At 40.4% G+C, this 20,666-nt stretch overlaps 1 protein-coding gene across 2 annotated transcripts in view; it reads left to right on the forward strand.

The window, feature by feature from the left end:
- The window catches only part of Nlrp4a (NLR family, pyrin domain containing 4A), a 41,030-nt gene extending 21,660 nt beyond the window's left edge, over nucleotides 1-19,370 (forward strand). For both annotated transcript variants that reach the window (NM_172896.3, NM_001362156.1), the window contains exons 7-11: nucleotides 254-421; nucleotides 2,867-3,037; nucleotides 5,670-5,840; nucleotides 7,322-7,492; nucleotides 18,274-19,370. In NM_172896.3, coding sequence (NP_766484.1) covers nucleotides 254-421; nucleotides 2,867-3,037; nucleotides 5,670-5,840; nucleotides 7,322-7,492; nucleotides 18,274-18,367 — 775 coding nt within the window. In that variant the 3' untranslated portion in view covers nucleotides 18,368-19,370. The remainder of the gene's footprint in view (nucleotides 1-253; nucleotides 422-2,866; nucleotides 3,038-5,669; nucleotides 5,841-7,321; nucleotides 7,493-18,273) is intronic.
- The last annotated feature ends 1,296 nt before the right edge of the window (nucleotides 19,371-20,666 follow it).

Raw genomic sequence — 20,666 nt, forward strand, 5'->3', positions numbered from 1 at the left:
ACTGTACCACTTATACAGCTTACAACTACCTATAACTCTAGTTCTAGGGGATATGGCAGCCACTTGCTGTCCTCTATAGACAAAAGGCACATATGTCATATACATATATACACACAGGCATATTCTCATACAAATATTTTTTAAAAAAATAAATAACAATGTTAAGTTCTGAGAAGTACCACACCTTCATGTGGAAAGCAAAATAAAATGTTATAAAGACAGAGAAGCATATGATGTTATCGTTTTCCTGCAGGGTAGCAGCTTGTAGTATTTCATCTGATGACTGCAAGGTGTTTGCCTCTGTCCTGATCAGCAACAAGACCTTGAAGCATCTTAATTTGGCATCCAACACCTTGGACAAAGGAATAGCCTCACTGTGCAAGTCTTTGTGCCACCCAGACTGCATTCTCGAGCACTTAGTGTAAGTAGCCTTGGGAGGTGGGGTACACTGTAGAGACTGTGGAAATAGTATGAACATGGACTCTGTTTACTAAAATCTCCCTATTGTATGTCTGGGGAAATGGCTCAGGGGGTGGAAGTACTTTCTGTGCTGATATCAGCAATAAATGATATCTGCAATCTCAGAGCTGAGAAATGAAATGGGTGGGTCCTAGAACTCAAGGATTAGTCTTCTTGGTGAGTCCCAGTCTTAAAACAAGGCAGAGAGCAATTGAGGAAGACACCAGCATCAGCCTCCACACACAGGACCACACATGCAGCATACACATCCTTAGATTTCCAAGGCAACATGGAAAAATAGGAGTTAGAAAAAAGCTAGCACCTAATATCAGCAGACTGATTTATTCCAAAACATAAAAGGACAGAACATTTCCTGTGGGAAAGTGGTATCTGTGTGGAGGAAAGCTGGCTGTGAATCTTGATAGGGATAAAGTGAGGGTATTGTTTGCATTCATAAGGGGCTAGTACGCAGCCTCTCTTTCCTTGGCATTAGAATGCAACAAAAGGGTACTTTGGTGGGCCTGCATTTCTTCTTTCCTTGAATTGTCATAGATTTATGTGTTTACCTGCTATTAGAGCAAAATAGTCTCTAGGAATCCTGTCCATGGACCGCAACATTCTGTGACACCACACGGACAACTTAACTAGTTTTAATATCTTCCCATTGATATAGTCCCATAGCATAAGCTTCAAAGCACAACCTTGAGAAACATATATAAGCACATGGGGCTGGAGAGATGGCTCAGTGATTAAGAACATATGCATTGATCTTCTGGAAGACCCATTTGTTTCCTGGCACTCATGTCAAAAAACTTAACCACTGTTCCTCTAGGACTGAGGAATCAAAGGACTCCACAGGCATCTTCCCTCACATAGACAGACCCACATATAGCATAGACAAATATAATAATTAAAAATAAAATCTGTAAAACATGCACTTACTCAGATACATACAAGGTTTGTTTGTGCGTATCTATAGTTCCAACTGTGCAGGAGTCTGAGACAGGAGGATTTCAAGTTCAAGTTCAACCTTCAAAAAATGTCATGCAAAAAGGGAAGGAGAAAACCAACTCCAGAAAGCTATTCTCTGACTTCTACATACATACTGTAGTATGTAATCACATACATCATATACATACATCCACACATTATTTACATTTTTATTGGTTCTGAACTTAACATTTGTAGATTATTTTTCTTGTTATTTCCTAGTCAACATGGGACAAGTTAGTTGCTCTTTAAATTGTATTGTATATTATAAGAAGACTAGAGGAGGTTGAAACTAGTATATGGGAGAATAACAAGATAGACACATGCTGACCACTGTACATACAACTCTTGAGTACCTTCAGAGTTTTTTGCATCCACAGTGATCCTAACACCGCACCCATACTCACCACAGCTACCTATATATACCAAGGGATTAATGAACTAAATTTCAAAAGCTGTTTGACTAAATTAAAGTCCCTATAGCAGATACACAGACCTGTTTTTATAACTTGTTTTTGGCATGCAGAATGGGCTCTCAACTAGGGCAGTCACAGAGTCATTGCCTTTTAACTCCTTGGCCTCATCTCATACTGAATGTGTTGCTCTTGTAATTGTGGACAGAATAAATGAGTAGGCTATCAAGGAAGAAAATTCAGACCTTTAGAACATGGGAGAGAGGCCTGGTCTTTGGGATAGGGCCAATGATTGTGATTTTTCATATCATGTATTCCTATATATTTCATATTATGATGGTTAGTATTAGTTGTCACCCTGGCACAATATAGAATCAACTGAGAAGTGAGTCTCAAGTGTCTAATCAGGAGGGTCCATGATCATGTCAGTGAGGGATTGTCTTCACTATGCTAATTGGTCTGTAGAGACAGAGCCCACAGTGGGTAGCACCATTGTCCTGGGTTTGGGCCCTGGATTATTCAAGAATGAAAATTAATCATGCGTGTATGAATTCTCTGTACCCTTAACTCTAGATGTGATCTGTTCAACATTTCTGTCTCCTTCACTTCACACAATGAGAGTATAATCTGGAATACTGAGAAACAGAAATGAAACTATATATGCATATTGCAAAACATATTTTTCATACTGTTTATTACACAACACAAAATGGATGTTTTTGCCATATTAAAATAATCATGTAGCTTTAAAAGTATCACTAGATCCAGTAATGGAGGCATTGTTAATATAAAGAATGTAGGTTAGCATCAGGTAAGGTCTTTAAAACATAACCATTGTCATTCAATTTACTCAGTTTCAATGCTTAGACCCTCTGCAAGTCAGAATAAATGAAAGGAGATTTGTTTGGATAAGCCAGAAGTTTCTCCTCTTGCTTGAATAGTTACTGTTACTGTGTGTAAATGTTATATTTTTCCCTCTTCATACACCCCTTTTACCCCTACAGTTTGGCCAACTGCTCCCTCAATGAGAAATGCTGGGATTACCTTTCAGAAGTTCTTAGGCGGAACAAAACCTTGAGCCACCTAGACATCAGCTCCAATGACCTGAAGGATGAAGGGCTGAAGGTTCTCTGTAGGGCTCTGACTCTCCCAGACAGTGTCCTGAAGTCACTAAGGTAGGTGTGTTTGAGATTGGCTTTGGAGGCCCTCTTAAGGAATGTATATGCCTGAGAAGATGGAGGGTATAGTCACTCACCTCAGGTTCCTGAAGACTCTTTCCTGAGGACAGATATCTGCCTTGACCTCTGTATCATACATGGCTTTGATATGTGGTAGGCACCCACTTGGACTATAGACACAAAGAAATAAAATAAAGAAAGGAATCATGGCTTGAGTCTAAGGGATGACTAAAATGTTTGGAATGGGTACTAGAAGATGAATAGGTATCACCAGATGAAAAATTGTGCCCCAAATTGTAGATAGAAGGGTCTTTAGTGATGTTTTGTAATCAATGTGACTTTGAAATATCTTACAGAAGCAACTTAAGGGAGTCAAGATTCATTGTAGTCATGGTATGGAATTGTCTAATCTCTCCTGGTAGAAAAAAATAAAGCATGATACAGTGGCCTCATGGTAGTAGGAGTGTGTATAAAAATTCTTCACATCTTTGTGGATCTGGAAGCTTAGTATGGAACCAAAATCATGGTTGACCTAGGATACAACCTTCAAGCCCACAAACAGTGATCCACAACTCACTGTTAGACCCTAATATTTCATAGGTCCCACTACTTACCAAATCAATTCCCCCATCTGGGGATTAAGTTTTTAAACACAGGAGCCTATAGGAGACATGTCATGTCCAAAGAATGAGAAAGACATGGAAGAGAGGACCCAAAAATGCATTGTGAATTAGTTATTGTGTATAGAAATTCTACCATGAAAAAATAAATAGCAGTGTAACAGTAATGAGAAGAGAAATGGCAGCAGTCTTGTTTTCTTTTTTTCTTTCTTTCTTTCTTTCTTTCTTTCTTTCTTTTTTTTCTTTTCTTTTTTTGAGACAGGGTTTCTCTGTGTAGCCCTGGCTGTCCTGGAACTCACTCTGTAGACCAGGCTGGCCTGCCTCTGATTCCCAAGTGCTGGGATTAAAAGCATGTGCCACCACTGCCCAGCAGGGACTGTACTCTGCAATGGGCCTGGAATTGAACCTGGGCCTCCCTCATGGCAGGTGAGAATTCTACCACTGAACCACCCATGCCCTTTGTCTTCAAATTAAAATCAAAAAGTATTTGAATAATGTAATGTGGTGGTTGTTTTGATCATGCAAAGTAGATTAGTATTCCATGATCAAATGGCTTTTGGTGAGAAATCCAGATTATGAGACTGTTAATTAATCTGTTGTGAAATCTCAGAATCACATTTTTGTCTTCTCTCAAAAGGGGAAAAAGCACAAAATGAAAACACAAAGTAGAATCTTTTTCCTCCATCAATGTCTTTGGGTATTTTAGAATCTAAAACCCACTAAAGGTATAATATAGGATATATTTTAAAAACATTGAAAGTATCAATGTTTTCCCACAACTAAAAGAATGAAGAAAACGTAGTTTAAAAGTATAAAACACTTGAGGTCTTTAAAAATACTGCATTTTTTCCTTTAAAATATGTTGGGGGAGAGAAAATCAAGTTTTATCCAATTTTGTGACACTTAGTATATCATTCATACTCTAAGGTAGGCACCATACTCTGTTTTATGGGCTTGGTTGGTTGGTTTGGCCAAACTGGGATATAATGAGACCCTACCTCAAAAAAAAAAAAAAAAAAAAAAAAAAAAGAATAAAAAGGATATGGTACTTTCAAAAACCCTAAAATACAAACATGTCAAGAATATGAAGTGGAAAACTACACTCAAAATATTTTCACATGTGAAATGGTTGTTTGAGAGCTGGAAAGATGGCTTATCAGTACATAGCTCTTGCTTCTATTCAATTGAATCTGTTTGGTTCCCAGCACTGAAGTCCAGAGATTCAATACTTTCTGTAACTCTAGCTCTGGGAAACCTGAGCAACTCCCTTGATCTTTGTACCTATGTGCATGTTGTAGATGTGTGAGATTCACACTGAGATTTCAGGAATCAGCACAGAATGGGCTCATCAGAAATAAACCCATCATACAATGCAAGTGGATCAAAGATAATAAAAAGAATGCTGTTTCAATAAGTGTTCCCAGTCAGCAATTTTTCTTGTGGTTGCAAAGTCTGTGATGCCATGTCATCTTTCCTCCCTTAATATAAAGTGTGAATCTTGAAAGCTGTACAGTAGCCACTTCTATCCATAGTGTCCAACTCCATTTTCTTATGAGTTTCCTATAATCAATCATTGCTCAAAAAAGTATTTTTTGCTTCATTTTCTGTTTGTGTTCTTCTGAGTACATTATGTGTGTACATGTACCTGAGAAGGTTGCAAAAGAAAATCAGATCCCCTGTACCTGAAGTTATAGGTGGTTATGAGTGGTGCCAAATGAGTTTTGGCTAACAAATCTGTGTTTTTTGCAGAAGTGTGCTCTTAACTTCTGAGCTACCTTTTCAGCCCCCTATTTTAACCTTTATTACACTGTATTGCAGTTCATCTTCAAGGCTATTGTTAATATCTTAGTTTGCTTTGTATACTCCTTTTTCATTGTCTATGAACCACTGAGAAGATTATGTTTTCTGAGAGGCTCAGTGCTGTCTGAAGTTTCAGGCATCAAAGTCTTGTGAAACACTTCCTCTTCAGACCCAGAAGTAACCACTGCATTGTGAATTTTCTCTTGAAGTTTGAGACATTGTCTCATCACCATTAGTGGTTGCCAGGACCTGGCTGAAGTCTTGAGGAACAACCAGAACCTGGTCAGCCTACAAGTTTCGAACAATAAACTAGAAGACACTGGTGTGAAGCTGCTGTGTGATGCTATAAAACATCCCAACTGCCACTTAGAGGATCTTGGGTAGGTGTCATCAAGGTTATAGCTGTATCTTTGAGGGTGCCAAAAGGTGGGTGATTGACGTAGAAAAAGAAATTAAAACTTCATAGGGGGATGGAGAGATAGATGGCTCAGTAGTTAAATGCACTGGCTGCTCTTACAGAGGAATCAGGTTTATTTCCCAGTACACACAAGGTAGCTCAGAACTGTCTCTGACTCAAGTTTCAGGAGACCTACTGCCTTCATACAAAGAATTAATGTAGCCAAAATAATAAAATGAAAATAAAAAACAAATAAATGAATTAAATAAATAAATAAATAAATAAATAACTTTATAGAGGCAACATAATAGCTAGCAGTGGTTGCATACATAAGCCATTCTATAAGCTCAAGCCTAGAAGCAATGAGTCTTTTCAATTGGCCAGATAAGGGGATGATGCATGGATAGATGTCTAGATAGATGGATGAAGAGATGCATGGATATACAGGTGAATGCCAATTTGGATGAGAGAATGCATAGATGGGTGGATGACTGAGGGTTGCATACAAGGAATAAATGTTTATTATGTGGATCAATGGATACATATTTATTGGATAAATGCATAGATGATTGTATGTATGTGTGTATTGGTTGGTGATTAAAGGTTACAGGCATAGATATATGGTTGTATTAATGGATGGAAGAATGCATAGGTCAGATAGCTGTTATATGCATGGGTACATAGATAGATGGATACATGGATGCATGGCCACTGGAGATGACAGGAGTGCCTTGATTATATCTCATTGACTTATTTGAGTGAACTAACTGATGTAGCAACTGCTTTGGCTGGCATGAGAAAAATAAATTGAGTGGCTCATACAACAGAGATTTATTGATAACTACAGTTGTAGATATTATAAGTGAGATAGATTATGCAACTAAAAGGGATGGCTCCTTTAGAGGACCATGGCAAGAAGTATGTTACAGGCTTTTTTTTTTATCGACTTGAAAGTTGCTCACTTCTCCATGTGCCTTCACAGATATGCAAAACACCCTAGTTTCATTATCTTAGTTGCCTCTGTAAAGGCTCTGTTTCAAAATCCGGTCCCATAGGACACTGGGAATTAGAACTTGAACACATGGATTTTGATTGTATGTAGTCCAGTTAGTGGCAGAATGAATCTCAATGGTTCAGATCAAAGGTATCAAGGTGCTTGAAATGTAGGCTTAGAAATCACTATCACTTCACTGTAATACTCAGTATGAGGTACAATTTCATCCTAGGTTCAAGGGTTGGGACAGCACACCATTAGTGGAACTATTAGTTTACCACAGACATGGATACTAAGAATGGGCAATTGTAGTCACATCTGCCAATCAAGGGTTAATTTGATGTCATGGACACTGGGCTTTTAAGAGCCTGTCCTCAAAGGTTATGGAGTAAGCTTAGATTAAATGATTAAGTTACTTCTCAAACACAAGCCTTACCAAGTTGACATAGAAGTGTTCTTTTTTGTTGCAGGTTGGAAGCCTGTGAGCTAACTGGTGCCTGTTGTGAGGACCTTGCATCTACATTTACTCAGTGTAAGACTCTGTGGGCAATGAACCTACTGAAGAATGCCTTGGACTACAATGGGTTGGTTGTCCTGTGTGAAGCTTTGAAACAGCAAACATGTGCCACATACGTACTTGGGTGAGCTGGCCTCTGATCTTCTTGATAGGGATAAACTGAGATCTTAAATGTGCAGGTAATAATCAATTAATATAGAAATATGAGTTCAGTCCATAGAGGGCTTGACATACAAGTGTAGGAACCACAATTCCTGCAGAACCTACAGAAAACCTCAGAAACTTCATGAAAAATCCGGGCATGGGGTTTGCAATTATAACCTCAGTATTGGAAAGGTAAATACAGGAGTATCCTTAATGTTCACTGGGAAGCCAATCTACTCAAATTGGTTAGAGACCCTTTCTCAAAAATCAAGTATAATACCTGATGTTGACCTCTGACCGCTGCATGTTCACATACACACCCAAAATGCAAATAACTCAATAATAAGGTCATTGGTCACACCGATGGTTATCCTGCCATTGCTGTACCAGTACAGCATGAAACCCCAGTTAATTGGTGTCTGGTGAGAGCGTGCTATAAAATATATATTTTTTGATTCTGTCTCTTTTTAAAAATCATTTACTTTATATTATTTATTGGTTATTTTACTTATTTACATTTCAAATGTTATCCCCCTTCCTGATTTACCCCCTCCCCCACAAACCCACTATCCTATCCTCCTTCCCCCTGCTTCTATGAGGGAGCTCCCCCATCCACCCACCCACACTAGCTCACCACCCTAGAATTCTCCTACATTAGTGTATCAAGTCTCCACAGGACCAAGGCCCTCCCTCCCACTGACGGCAGACAAGGCAATCCTCTGTTACATAAGCAGCTGGAGCCATAGGTCCCTCCATGTGTACTTTTTGGTTGGTGAGATCCAGAGATTCTAGTTGGTTGATATTCTTCCTTTGGGGTTGCAAAACCTTTCAGCTCTTTCAGTCCTTCCCCTAACTCCTCCACTGGGGTTCCCTTGCTAAGAATGATGGGTGGCTGCAAGCATCCACATCTGTATTGGTCAGGGTCTGGCAGAGCTTCTTAGGGAACAACCATACCAGGCTCCTGTCAGCAAGTACTTCTTGGCATCAGCAATAGTGTCTGGGTTTCGTGTCTGCAGATGGGATGAATCCCTAGGTGGAACAGTCTCTAGATAACCTTTTCTTTAGTCTCTGTTCTGCTCTTTCCCCCTGTATTTCCTTTAGATGGGAATAAGTCTGTGTTAATATTTTTGAGATGGGTGGGTGATCCCATCCCTCAACTGGAGGCCATGCCTTACTTCTGAATATAGTCTCTAGAGGTTCTCACTCCCCTGTGTTAAGTATTTCAGCTAATGTCATCCCTGTTGGGTCCTGTAAGCCTCTTGCTTCTTGGCATCCGGGACTTTCTAGTGGCTACCCCAAGTTCCCCACTCCCCAGTGCTTCACACCTGTGTGCAATTTTCTCCCCTGTCTTCTCCCACACTTGATCCTGTCCACCTTTCCTCTCCAGCTCTCTCTCCCACCCAGGTCCTTCACTCCTATCTCCCATGATTATTTTCTTCCGCCTTCTAAGTAGGACTGAAACATTCACATTTTGGCCTTCCTTCTTCTTGACCTTCATATGATCTGTGAGTTGTGTTGTGAGTATTCTGAGCTTTTTTTCCTAAAATCCAGGCATCAGTGAGTACATAGCATGTGTGTTCTTTTGTGATTATGTTACTGCCTCACGATGATACTTTCTAGTTTCATCCATTTACCTAAGAATTTCATCAAGTCATTGTTTTTAATAGCTAATTAGTACTCCATTTCTGAGGAACTGCCAAACTGATTTCAAGAGTGGTTGAATGCTAGATGATGCTCCAACATATAATAAAGTCACATGCTCTACTTTGTTCATAGCTGCCTTTTTTATAGGAGTCAGAATGACCTGTCCAGCAGGTCCAGTTATTCGAGAGTCTCAAGGGAACCTTCTCCTAAGAACCAAATGGGGGGAGGGAGAGACGAGAACCAAGTGCAATGAACGACACACAGAGGCAGTCTGATAAGCATCAATGTTTCACTGTATTTAGCAAGGCTCAAGCCTTAAATGCACAAGTAAAAGGGGAAGTGCTTCTCAGCAACAGGAATGGGGCAGTGGAAATGCAAAAGCAAAGGAGGAAGTATTTCTCAGCAAGAGGGATGGGGCAGCAGAAATTTTTCTTTTGGCGACTACCCAGGGAAGCAGGAACTTGGTGGTATCAGGGTATATCTTGTGGTCAGGACATCTGGCGCTGACTTAGGGCTGGAACAATCTGTGGTTGTTCTCGGAGTGGTGCGTTGGTGGCCTGCTTTTGACCCCCTTTTCTTCTCAGGGGGAGAGGCCCAATTCAGAGATCAGGACAATAGTGTTGTCTTAATAGCTCCCAACATCTCCCCCGTTTTAATATTCTTATAAAGGCATATTGTGTAATAAATTTGCAGCCACGTTTTTAATGACCGCCTAAATGTCTGTTTGCTCACTGGGTGATTCTCTAAAACCACGAAGGATACAAGGACAAGTCATCTATGAGGCTTAAATTAACAGTTCTAGTCTGTTGGGTATAACCTGGGCTAGCTGAGGGATTTAAGAATGAAGCAAGCTCTGTGGGTAGAGGTAGAGGTCTGATCCCCAGTGTGCAATGTTAGGGGCCATGTACAGGATTGACACTTAGGCCCACAGATTTTTACCCAGAGTAACCCTGACCTGCTCCCATGCCATTTTTTTCCCTGGGGGAAGGACCCTAGGGCACTCAACCTTCATGCAATCAGACATGCCTCTCAGAGACTGTCTAACAGCTTCCAGACTAATCTCTGTGCAGTGCTTAGCCTTATAACTCTCATGGGCAATGGCTTCAAGTTCTGATTTTTCGATGTGTCTAGCCTGGGATGACTTGTTTAGTTTTCAATGTGGTGAGAATGTATATTACCATGTTGGATGCACAGACTATGGAAATCTATAAATGATTCGTGGCATGAGACTGATGGCCGAATTTAGGGGCAGGGGAATGATCTTACTTAAGCATTTTATGGAATTTGAGTCTTTCTCCCCAAGACGAGGGTGATGAAGAGGTATCCACGTCTGACTCTTCTCCAGTAACCTGCTTGTTATCGCCAACGTCCAGCCGATGGTAATGAACTGAAACAGATGCGCTTGAAAGAGATGAATCAATTTGAGATTTAACAAATTGGGTCAACTTCTGAAATGCCCAAGGACCGAAGGAAATCAATAATAGGAGTCCCAATAGGGGGCCCAAAAGGGAGGGCAACAAGGTCGAAAGCCAGGGGGAGGTTGAAAACCAATTTTGGTAGCGTGACTCTTGTTTTTCGCTCTCTCTTTTTCTTTTTTCTAAACTAGCAGTAACTTTGGCAATGCTATCTTTAACTAATTCAGTTTTATCAACATATACGCAGCATTCTTTCTTAAGTGCAGCACATAAGCCTCCTTGTTGTAGAAAGAGCAAATCTAATCCCCTTCTGTTTTGAAGGGCAAATTCTGAGAGGGAAACCAAGGAATTAGTAAGATCATCTAGGCCCCTTTTTATATTCTCTATATCTTGGCTGATAGCCTCATTGAGCAGGTGGTAATTGTGCATATTCTGTTGACACGACATAAGGGCTGCAATTCTGGTCCCGGTCCCAGCAGCACCCAGGCTAAGAAGGACTGCAAGAGTCACCACCGGAATCGGGCATGGTGGCGCACGCCTTTAATCCCAGCACTCGGGAGGCAGAGGCAGGTGGATTTCTGAGTTCGAGGCCAGCCTGGTCTACAAAGTGAGCTCCAGGACAGCCAGGGCTATACAGAGAAACCCTGTCTCGAAAAACCAAAAAAAAAAAAAAAAAAAAAAAAAGAGTCACCACTGAGATAGGCTCCCTTTTATGGTGGGATGGCAAGGAGGCACCTCAGTCCCAAAACTTTAATAAGTCATCTGACTCATGAATACTAAAATTTGGAAAAAGCTGAACCAAGACACAATCTCTACTATTTATAAATTCTTATATAATAATGTACCATGTAAGGTCCATGGAACATGCCAAAAAGGTATCATTTGGGGCAAGAAGATAAGAATACCTATTTTTATTTACTCTAAACGTATTATTGCAAATCTCTAGCAAGGGCCACGGCAGAAGCGTACTTGAGCCCAACATACAACTTCCTGCCCCAGAGAGTTCTGTCAAGGTAAGCTGAACTGACTCGAAGGGAAGCTGCCTAGCATCTGAAAGCAGGGTAAAATTTCCAAATAAGGCTATGCCCTCATAAAAGGGCAGGGAAGCAGAAAAGCACATCCAACAATCTTCAAATTCTGACGCATTATCTCTTTGTGTCTTATCCAACAAGGCTAAAGCAGAAGGATTCAATATAGACCACAGTAAATCAGTGGAAGAGGGGGGCCCTGCAGGGAGAGTGGGCTGAAACAGGGTCGTAGCACGTCCTGGGGCAGGAACAGGGGGTGGGTACCTGGAAGTCGGGGACTGTTTGGGGAATTAGGGTGATGTAATTGGGGGTTAGGTCCTATAGATGCTTTATATTTGTTGGGGACTTCCTTTTGTAGTTTAATCTTGAATGTGAATCCCCAATCTGTGCCCTCTTTATATATGCGCAACCCCCAAGAGAATCCTCTCTTGGTCCAGTCAGCAGTCCTTGCGGCTGTTGTAAAGCCAATTTGTAATGGGTTGCACCACCTTTGTCTAGAAGAATTGGGGGAACAATAGCTATTAAGGGGTTGTTTTCCAGGGGAGGTGACTTTGGAATTGGGGTAAAGTCATTTAACTGTGATATAATCCCAAGAGGAGGATGGGGTCCAATAGGTATTCCCAGTGGTTTCACAGCCCTAAGAGGCACAGTAAAAATCATTTTCATAGCCACATTTATAATTTAGAGATCTATCTCGATGAGTTCCTGGACAGACATATGTGTAAGGCCAGGGCAGCACGACGTATATCACTGCTACAAACCGGATCAATCTTTTTATCACCTGTGTTAACTGCTGTTAATTGAGGCATATAATAATCAGGGGTTCCCCAGGTGGCGTCTGCACTCAATGAGAGGACACAGATGTTTACTTCTAACTCGGGCCAATGGGGCTCGGCACCAATCTTGTAGCTAGAGTTAGAGTAGCCCCAATGGCCAGGTTAATAGACTTAGAAACTTGTTGAGAAAACACATCTACCTCATTACAAAGCTTGATCATACCATTTATATCTAAACTCTTGGTTTTACCTCTCAGGGCAGCCCTACATGCTGAATTGGTATTTTCAAGAGCAAGTTGTTGGACCAACAGACCCTCACTTTCTCCCAGCTCCCAGGTCCACCTGTGCCATCTGGGCGAGGACACCGGGGGGGAAGGCCCTAATTGTTTTCTGTCTGCAGCAAAATTGCCTTTACCGCAGATTTTATTGGCAGTCCAGGAGGTTGTCTTACTACTAGGATTCTTTCTATTATTTGCAGGCAAATATTCTCCTCTGTCCACAAACTCTGACTTCCAAGTTAAATATTGGCCTCTAGTGAGGACAGACTGAACAACTTTATTCCACTCATTGGGTATCAAGTAGCCTTCTCCTGCTAAACCTTCTAATATAGATAGTGTGAACGGGGCATTAACCCCATAATTTTTGACTGCTGAATGAAGATCTTTTACATGTCTCAGTTTTAGCTTTTTGTAGACTGATTGGCTGTTGGTGTTCAACCCTTCATCGGGGGACATGCCACCCTCATCAGAATCAGAGTTTGCTTGATCCCCCTCCTCATCACTCTCTGGTTCCCCCTGATCTTTTTTGGAGGAGCCAGTGGGGGGGGGGAGTCCTCATGACCTGGAGCAGCCTGACGGGCTTGAGCTCGAGTGGACAGGAAAAGCCAATTTTTTTATTCCCTTGTTTCTGAGAGGGACCTTTGTGGCCAGTTTGAGGATTTTTTGAGATGGGACCTTGAAGGTTCCCCATGAGGGCTCTTTGTAGAGTCTGAGTCTCTAGACTGAGGTCTTGTAGCTCCTTTTGAAGCCCTAGAACATCTTTAAGATTGGTGATCTGAGTCTGAAGTTCTCTTTTAGTTTGAAGTAATAGCTGAACAGACAAAGGGGCCAGCGATACAGGCCGAGGATTAGGCTGAGGATTAGGGGGGAAGGGGGGCAAATAAGGAGGAGGGTGGAAATTGAAGGGCTCGATGGTAAGATAGGCACCGGGCCCGGGACCAGGACCATAGTGGTCTTGTTCATATTTAAAGGCTTCCTCATCCAATTCTGCCTCTGAGGCAGGATCGAGGGGTTCATCTGACAACTCCTTATACAAAATGGGGTAAATCCTTTTTGGTCTAACAGGGGGTTGAGCAGTAGCCCCTTTTCTAGAATCTAATGTAATTTGGGGAGAAAGAGGGGAAGGCAGGGAGTCCTTAGGGACCGGGGCATGGATAATCGATGACGGCCAGGACTGACGTTTGGCTGGTGGCTTAGTTTTGCTTTTGCGAGATGGTGATCAGGAGTTTTCTAAAAAATCTTCAGTAAGGGCTATGAGGTGAGCGCCCTCTCCGCCCTTTTCTGCCTGCACAAGGAGGTCTCTGATGATTCCCCAATAACTAAAAAAGGACTCAGGAACATTTCTCCTTGTTTTATCAAAGCATTGATATCTTTGCCTACTTTATTCCAAGTTAAAGGGTGTATTTCAGGACCATTCAATACCAGCCATGGACATCTCTAGTCCACAAAACAAAAAAAAAAAAATTATTAAATCCTTTTTCTTAACTCTTATCCCTCTCTCCTTAAGAGACCCCTTCATCTCTTGAATAAAAACTGTCTCTTTGGACAGAACCTTCCCCATGGTGAATGGGACAACAATTTTATGCCCAGGTTTACCTCTCGACGTCTGTGACACTCGAGCAAAGTGGTGGGGAACCGTCTCACTGTCTATGCGGTACCTCTGGAATCTGTTGTCCGGAGGGTGGTCATACCTCGTGCCCCACGTTAGGCGCCACTTGACCCGTCCAGCAGGTCCAGTTATTCGAGGGTCTTGAGGGGACCGTCTCCTAAGAACCAAATGGGAGGAAAGAGGGATGGAAACCAAGTGCAAGAATGACACAGAAGCAGTCTGATAAGCATCAAGATCTCTCTGTATTCAGCAAGGCTCAAGGCTTAAATGCACAAGCAAAAGGGGAAGTACAAGTACTTCTCAGCAGGAGGGGTGAGGCAGTGAAAATTTTTCTTTTGGCAGCTACACGGGGAAGCAGGAACTTGGTGATATCAGGGTACATCTTGTGGTCAGGACATCTGGCACTGACTTAGGGCTGGAACATTCTGTGGTTGTTCTCAGAGCGGTGCATCGGTGGCCCGCTTTTGACCCCCTTTTCTTCTCTGGGGGAGAGGCCCAATTCAGAGATCAGGACAATTGTGTTGTCTTAATAGCTCCCAACACATTTTACCATAAAATATTTTCAAAATTAAAAAAATAAATCAATCCCAGTAATGTTCTCTCACTTAGAATAGGGGACATCTTGCAGGAGTATTAGATTAAGTATAAAGACCTTCCTTGTCTTGTGACTGATGAGTACCCAAGTACTAGTGATATTTGGTAGTACTATAATAATAATCCATCAAAACTCTTATAAATATGACTTTGTTTATGCAGACAGTCATGACTTAAGATTGTTTGAATCTGCCCACATTCTGTCATTCCTTTCCGTTTTCTTCCAACACATTAGTTATTAATGACATGAGATAACATTCTAACATTTCAACATTTTTAATATTTTTGTGTTGTGATTTGATTTTTGCCCACCTGGAGATTATTGTGACTGCTCAGAGAATATTTATGATAGTCTAAGGGATCTAGGGTGGTCTGTTTGTAGACAAAGGCTTATATTTGTCATATACATATGTGATTCCAACTATTTTATATAAGCATAAGTTATTTTATAAATATTTTATAATATTTTTATAATACTCAGCATTTATCTTTGTGTTTCATTTTCCACCTATCATCTTCAAACCCATATAGGATCAAGGTAATTTTAATGGAAGTATACAAGTTCAGATGCACTTGTGTGTATGGATTATGTACAAAAGTGTGGTGACTAGATGACAACCTCTAATGGTCATAATGGTCCACCTCAGTTTCTTTTGAGATAAGATCTCTCTCTCTCTGGAACCTGAAAATAACAAATTCTGTAAGGCTGGCTAGCCAACAAGTGCTAGGGACCTGTCAGTCTCTGCTTTATTGGTTCTTGGAGTACAGTCATATGCCACTATTCCCAGCTTGTTATGTGGGTGTTGGGAATTAGACTCAGGCTTTCCTGCTTGTATATATAGCAAACACTTCACTGGAAGAGCTATCTCCTCAGGCCCCCAAGACTAGGGTCATTTTAAGTCATATTGATCCACTTTTTCTAGGAAAGTAAAATCTTATCTGGTATCTAACCTTTTGACTTTACACACACACACACACAAAACACACACACACACACACACACACAAAACACAAAACACACAGAGTTCAGACTCAACAACCATAGAGTTTGTTTTAAACAAAAGTTGAGTGCTTTGAATAAACTTAAACTTTTGTGCTAAACCTTTTCAAAGCTACCCTCTTTTTCATGTAGTCCATGGGTCACATATCTATGAGATATTGGGTTAAAATGTTTATAACTCTATCTGTCTCTCCTGAGAAGAATGCACAGGCCCACTTCCTTAAGATTTCCACTTGCAAATTCCCCTGCCCCATGAAAATGTCAAGTGAGTGAAGGACTTCTTTCTTAATTGGTATTTCCTGGAGGTTTAGAGGGTACCAAGCTGGAGTGGATGCATAATGAATTGGAAAGAGGAGAGTTAACTCTCATCATCTTAGCCTTCTAGCTCTGCATCTGATTCCAATTCAGCCATGTTTACTCTGCACACTGGGGCATGGTATAGGTTTCTTTGATTTGATCTGTAAAGTGAGCATTGTCATTTGACATGTTAAATTAAGAAATATACAAATCAGATAATGTTGTAGATCTTATGAAACCAAGTAAGTTTCTGTGGTGTTCTCCTTTCCACCACCATGGAAAGTCTCAGAAAGACATGTACTATAATTAATATATGTCCTAGGATCATGGTTCATTCCTATGGTTAATACTTGACACATAAAATATACATAATATGATGATTTGAATAACACGTCTTCTATAGGCTCAGATGTTTGAATACTTGGTCTGCAGTTCATATTCCTATTTAGGTAGATGTAGGTAATGTGACCTTGCTTGAGAAAGCATGTCTCTGGTACAGGCTTTAAGGTTGTAAAACCTTGTACTATGCCCAGGGAGCTTTGTTTGCTTCATGCTTATGGTTCAAGAAGTGGCTCAGCTTCTTTCTTGTACAACAACTCTTCCCTATCACCATGTTGATAGACTCTAATCCTTTAGGAACTGTAGGTGTTTTATGCAAATAGTCACTTTATCTGGAAGTTCACTTGGTCATGGTGTTTTACTGTAATAATCGATAATTAATGCAAAATGAAAACAGAGACAGGAACAAGGGTTTGAGTGTGTGTTTGAGTATGTGTGTTTGAGTGTGTGTGTGTGTGTGTTGTATGTGTGACTGTGACTGTATGTGTGTGGATGTACATGCATGAGTACAGATAGCTAGAACACTAAGACCAGACAGGCCATGGAAAGAATTAGTTTCTGAGACTTGAAAAAAAAATCATCAAGCCTTTTCCAAGTCTTCTACCCCAAACCCTAAGACTTAGATGGAGTCAGTGTCTCCTATCACCATTCTGAGTATAGACATCAAATTGAAATAGAAAACAGTTCAGATGTAGAATTCATAGTACAAAGATGGTCAGAGCAGAATCTGCGAAGAAGTTCAGGCGAGTAAAGTACTTGCAGCAAAAGTATGAGGTCCTGAGTTCATCCACATAAAAAAAAGTTGATTGCAGTCTCATCTGTCTGAAACCTTAGGGCCAGAAAGAAAAGTGGAGACAGGAAGTTCCCTGAAGCTTGCTAGCTAGCCAGTCCATGAATAGCAGATTCAGTGAGAGACACTGGCTAAAAAGATAAGGTGGAAAACACACACACTCACACATATGCACTCACACACACATACTCACATACACACATACACTCACACATATACACACACTCACGCACATACTCACACACACTCACACATATACTCACACTCACGCTCACATACACACTCACAGACACACACACTCCACTCCCACACACTCCCACACACACACTCCCACCCCCCCACACACACACCAAATTTGTTTCCTTAATTTTTTTTAAAAAAATGTGTATGTGTATTTTCCTTGAATGTATATTCTGGCTTGGAGGATACAAGGTGGTATCAGATCAGCTGGAACTGGAGTTTCAGATGGTTGTAAGCTTCAGTGTGGGGAACTGAATCTAGGTCCTCTTCAAGAATAGCCAGTGCTCTTAATTATAGAACCATTGCTCCAGTACTCAGACCAGGTTTTATGGAAGAATTTGGATGTTAAACATGTAACAGCACACTGTCTCATAGCATGGATATTGTATCCTATGTAGAGGGAACATCAAGGTCTCCTGAATGTGGCCTTGGAAAAAACTATAGAGGGAAAATGACATGATAGAAAACACAAGCAGAATTGTGAGGTCTGGAGAAATGGCTCTTCAGTTAAGATCAGTTCCTGCTCTTGAGAAGAATCAACTTCAGTTCCCAGCACACAACATGGCAGCTCACAACTGCAATAACCCTAGCTTCAAAGGGTCCAGTGACTGACTTCTGATTTCCACAGGCATCTGTACACATGTGGTACATATAAACTCAAACAGGCACATAAACACATAAACAGTAAAAACTTTAAATCTTAAAACAAGAAAAAAATAATTAAAACCATCAATTTTTTATATCTTTCTAGATTGCAAATTACTGACTTTGATACTGAAACCCAGGCATTTCTGGTTGCTGAACAAGAGAAAAATCCATGCTTGCGCATCCTAAGCAGTCTGTAAGCAGAAGCAGAGAACAAGGATGGAAATTCTGGTGCAAGAACCATGGGTGTATTGGACCTCAAACAACCTCCAAAAAAAGAAAGCAAGATCATTATTTTGGTCCACTGTAAACAAATCTTATAGATAAATAACATTCTAATATGATATGATTTCTTTGTACCACATTTAGATGTGTCTTGCAAGATAGATGTGGCTTTTTGTTTGTACTTCATATTCAAACAGGCCATTCAAAGACATTCATGCTAAAATAGCTGGCTTATAATGACATTTTAATTTCCATACTGGTATCCTGAATACCTAATAAAGTGTTAAGTATCTTTAAGTAGTGGTATGGAAATTTCCTAAAATGAAATTTACCTTTTAGTAGATTACTGGAGCCATAGAGTAGGTCCAAGCAGTAGTGGTACCCTAAAAGATTGTTGGGGAAGTTTTAATGAGCTATGCATGAGAAGACTTTAGCAGAGGCCCTAGACTGGACACTCAGATCATGGAAACTGTTGCCGTTTTTTGTTCTTTATTAAATTATAATTTATGCATTTTCCAAGTTTACTGACTTCTAGTTTCAAATGTGTAATGTTATACATAGTTCAGTGTGTGTGTGTGTGTGTGTGTGTGTGTGTGTGTGTGTGTGTGTGTGTGTGTGTGAACACATGAGCACAGGTACCTGCAAAGGCCATAAGAGGATGTCAGATCCCTTGGAGTTGGAGCTTTAGACTATTATGAGCTGAAAGATGATGGCCAAACTGAGATTCTGAAAAAGACTGATCTGACTTGATTCTTTGTCCTTATAGCAATCTAACTAGGGGTCTTCTCTTCTCTTTCAGGATGAAGGCATTTAAAAGGCACAATTTTATATTTTTATTATTTCCTTGAATATTTAATACTATGTATTTTGATCATATTCACCATCTTTCCCTCTTAACTCTTTCCAGTTCCATGCCCCTCTTTTCATCCAATTTTATGTCATCTCTCACTTTCCCATCAATGCCAATATGTGTTATCCAAGCATTCTTGGATATGTGGTCTTTTACTGAAGTGTGGCCAAGGGTTGCACTTTAAAAAAAATCTAACCCTTCAAATCAGTAACTAACAGTTACAGCTCCTCAGCTAGGGGGTGAAGCTTCATGCCCAACTCGAGTCTCCGTGCTGGGATCTGGTCTTAATTTGGTCTTACAAATGTCTTATGCATATGAAAGTCTTATTTTTATAGAAATCATTCCTCTAACACTAAAAATAAGAGCAAATACTGTTTTTAATCATACCCCATCTTACTCCTCTCTGTGTAAATTCCATAAGCAACTCTGTCATAAGAGAAGTGGATGTTTTGAGTGTTCTTGAGAGGAGGTAGGAAAATTTAGATTGACTATATAAGGTTAATTTGGAGACAAATGTTATCTGAAAGCAGGCTCTGGTTATGTTGTGGAGAATGCAGTTTGAAAGGCTTTTGTTACCTTAGAATATTCTCTTAGGGTGTTCAGGTGGGTTCTGAAATTGAGACATTTCAGGAACATGGATGACTGGGGAGGCTCTTGGCCAGCAGTGAGAGGGACAGTCTTTAGCATATTTTTGGGGTTGATGTGGAAAAGCAGAGAGAACTTGGCTTTGGTTCCTTGTCAGGGTTCTGGGTTAGTCTTAATGACTTGTAGAAGTAAAAGCAGCCACTCCATGATGAATTTAGCCTTCTCAACAACAGGAAATAGGCTTCTGAAGGACTGAACCCCCACAGCCTCCACAAAGATATTTTTCATTGTTATACAAAAAAGCACCATTAACAAGTCAAATGCTGAAATGCATGTCAAAACTTCTTATCTAATCTAGGATTTGTCTTGAAAGACCCATCACCTAAGCAATTCTCAGCAATAGGAGACATCCTGCTTTGCCTGGCCTGTCTCCAGATAGTTATAAAAAGGATTTGAGAATCCTTCAAAAGAATTACCCCTTAAAATCTCAGATAACAATCACTGACAAAAGGCTACATCAAAACTTAGGTTTCATTACTCCAGATTCATGCCAGATATGAAGATTCTGCTAAAATTCTTCTACAACTAAGAAGAAAAGGTGGTTGATTTATACAAGGGAATATTACTCAGCCATTAAATACCAGTACATCATGAATTTCACAAGCAATTGACTGGAAGTAGAAACATACTAAGTGAGGTAACCCAGATCCTAAAAAGATATGCATGGTATGTACTCACTTATAAATGGGTATTAGCCATAAAGTACAGGTTATCTATGCTATAATCAAGAGAGCCAAAGAAGCCTAATAATAAGGAGAGCTTTAGGGAGGATGGTTGAA

Source organism: Mus musculus, chromosome 7 (assembly GCF_000001635.26).
Source record: "Mus musculus strain C57BL/6J chromosome 7, GRCm38.p6 C57BL/6J".
NCBI lineage: Eukaryota > Metazoa > Chordata > Mammalia > Rodentia > Muridae > Mus > Mus musculus.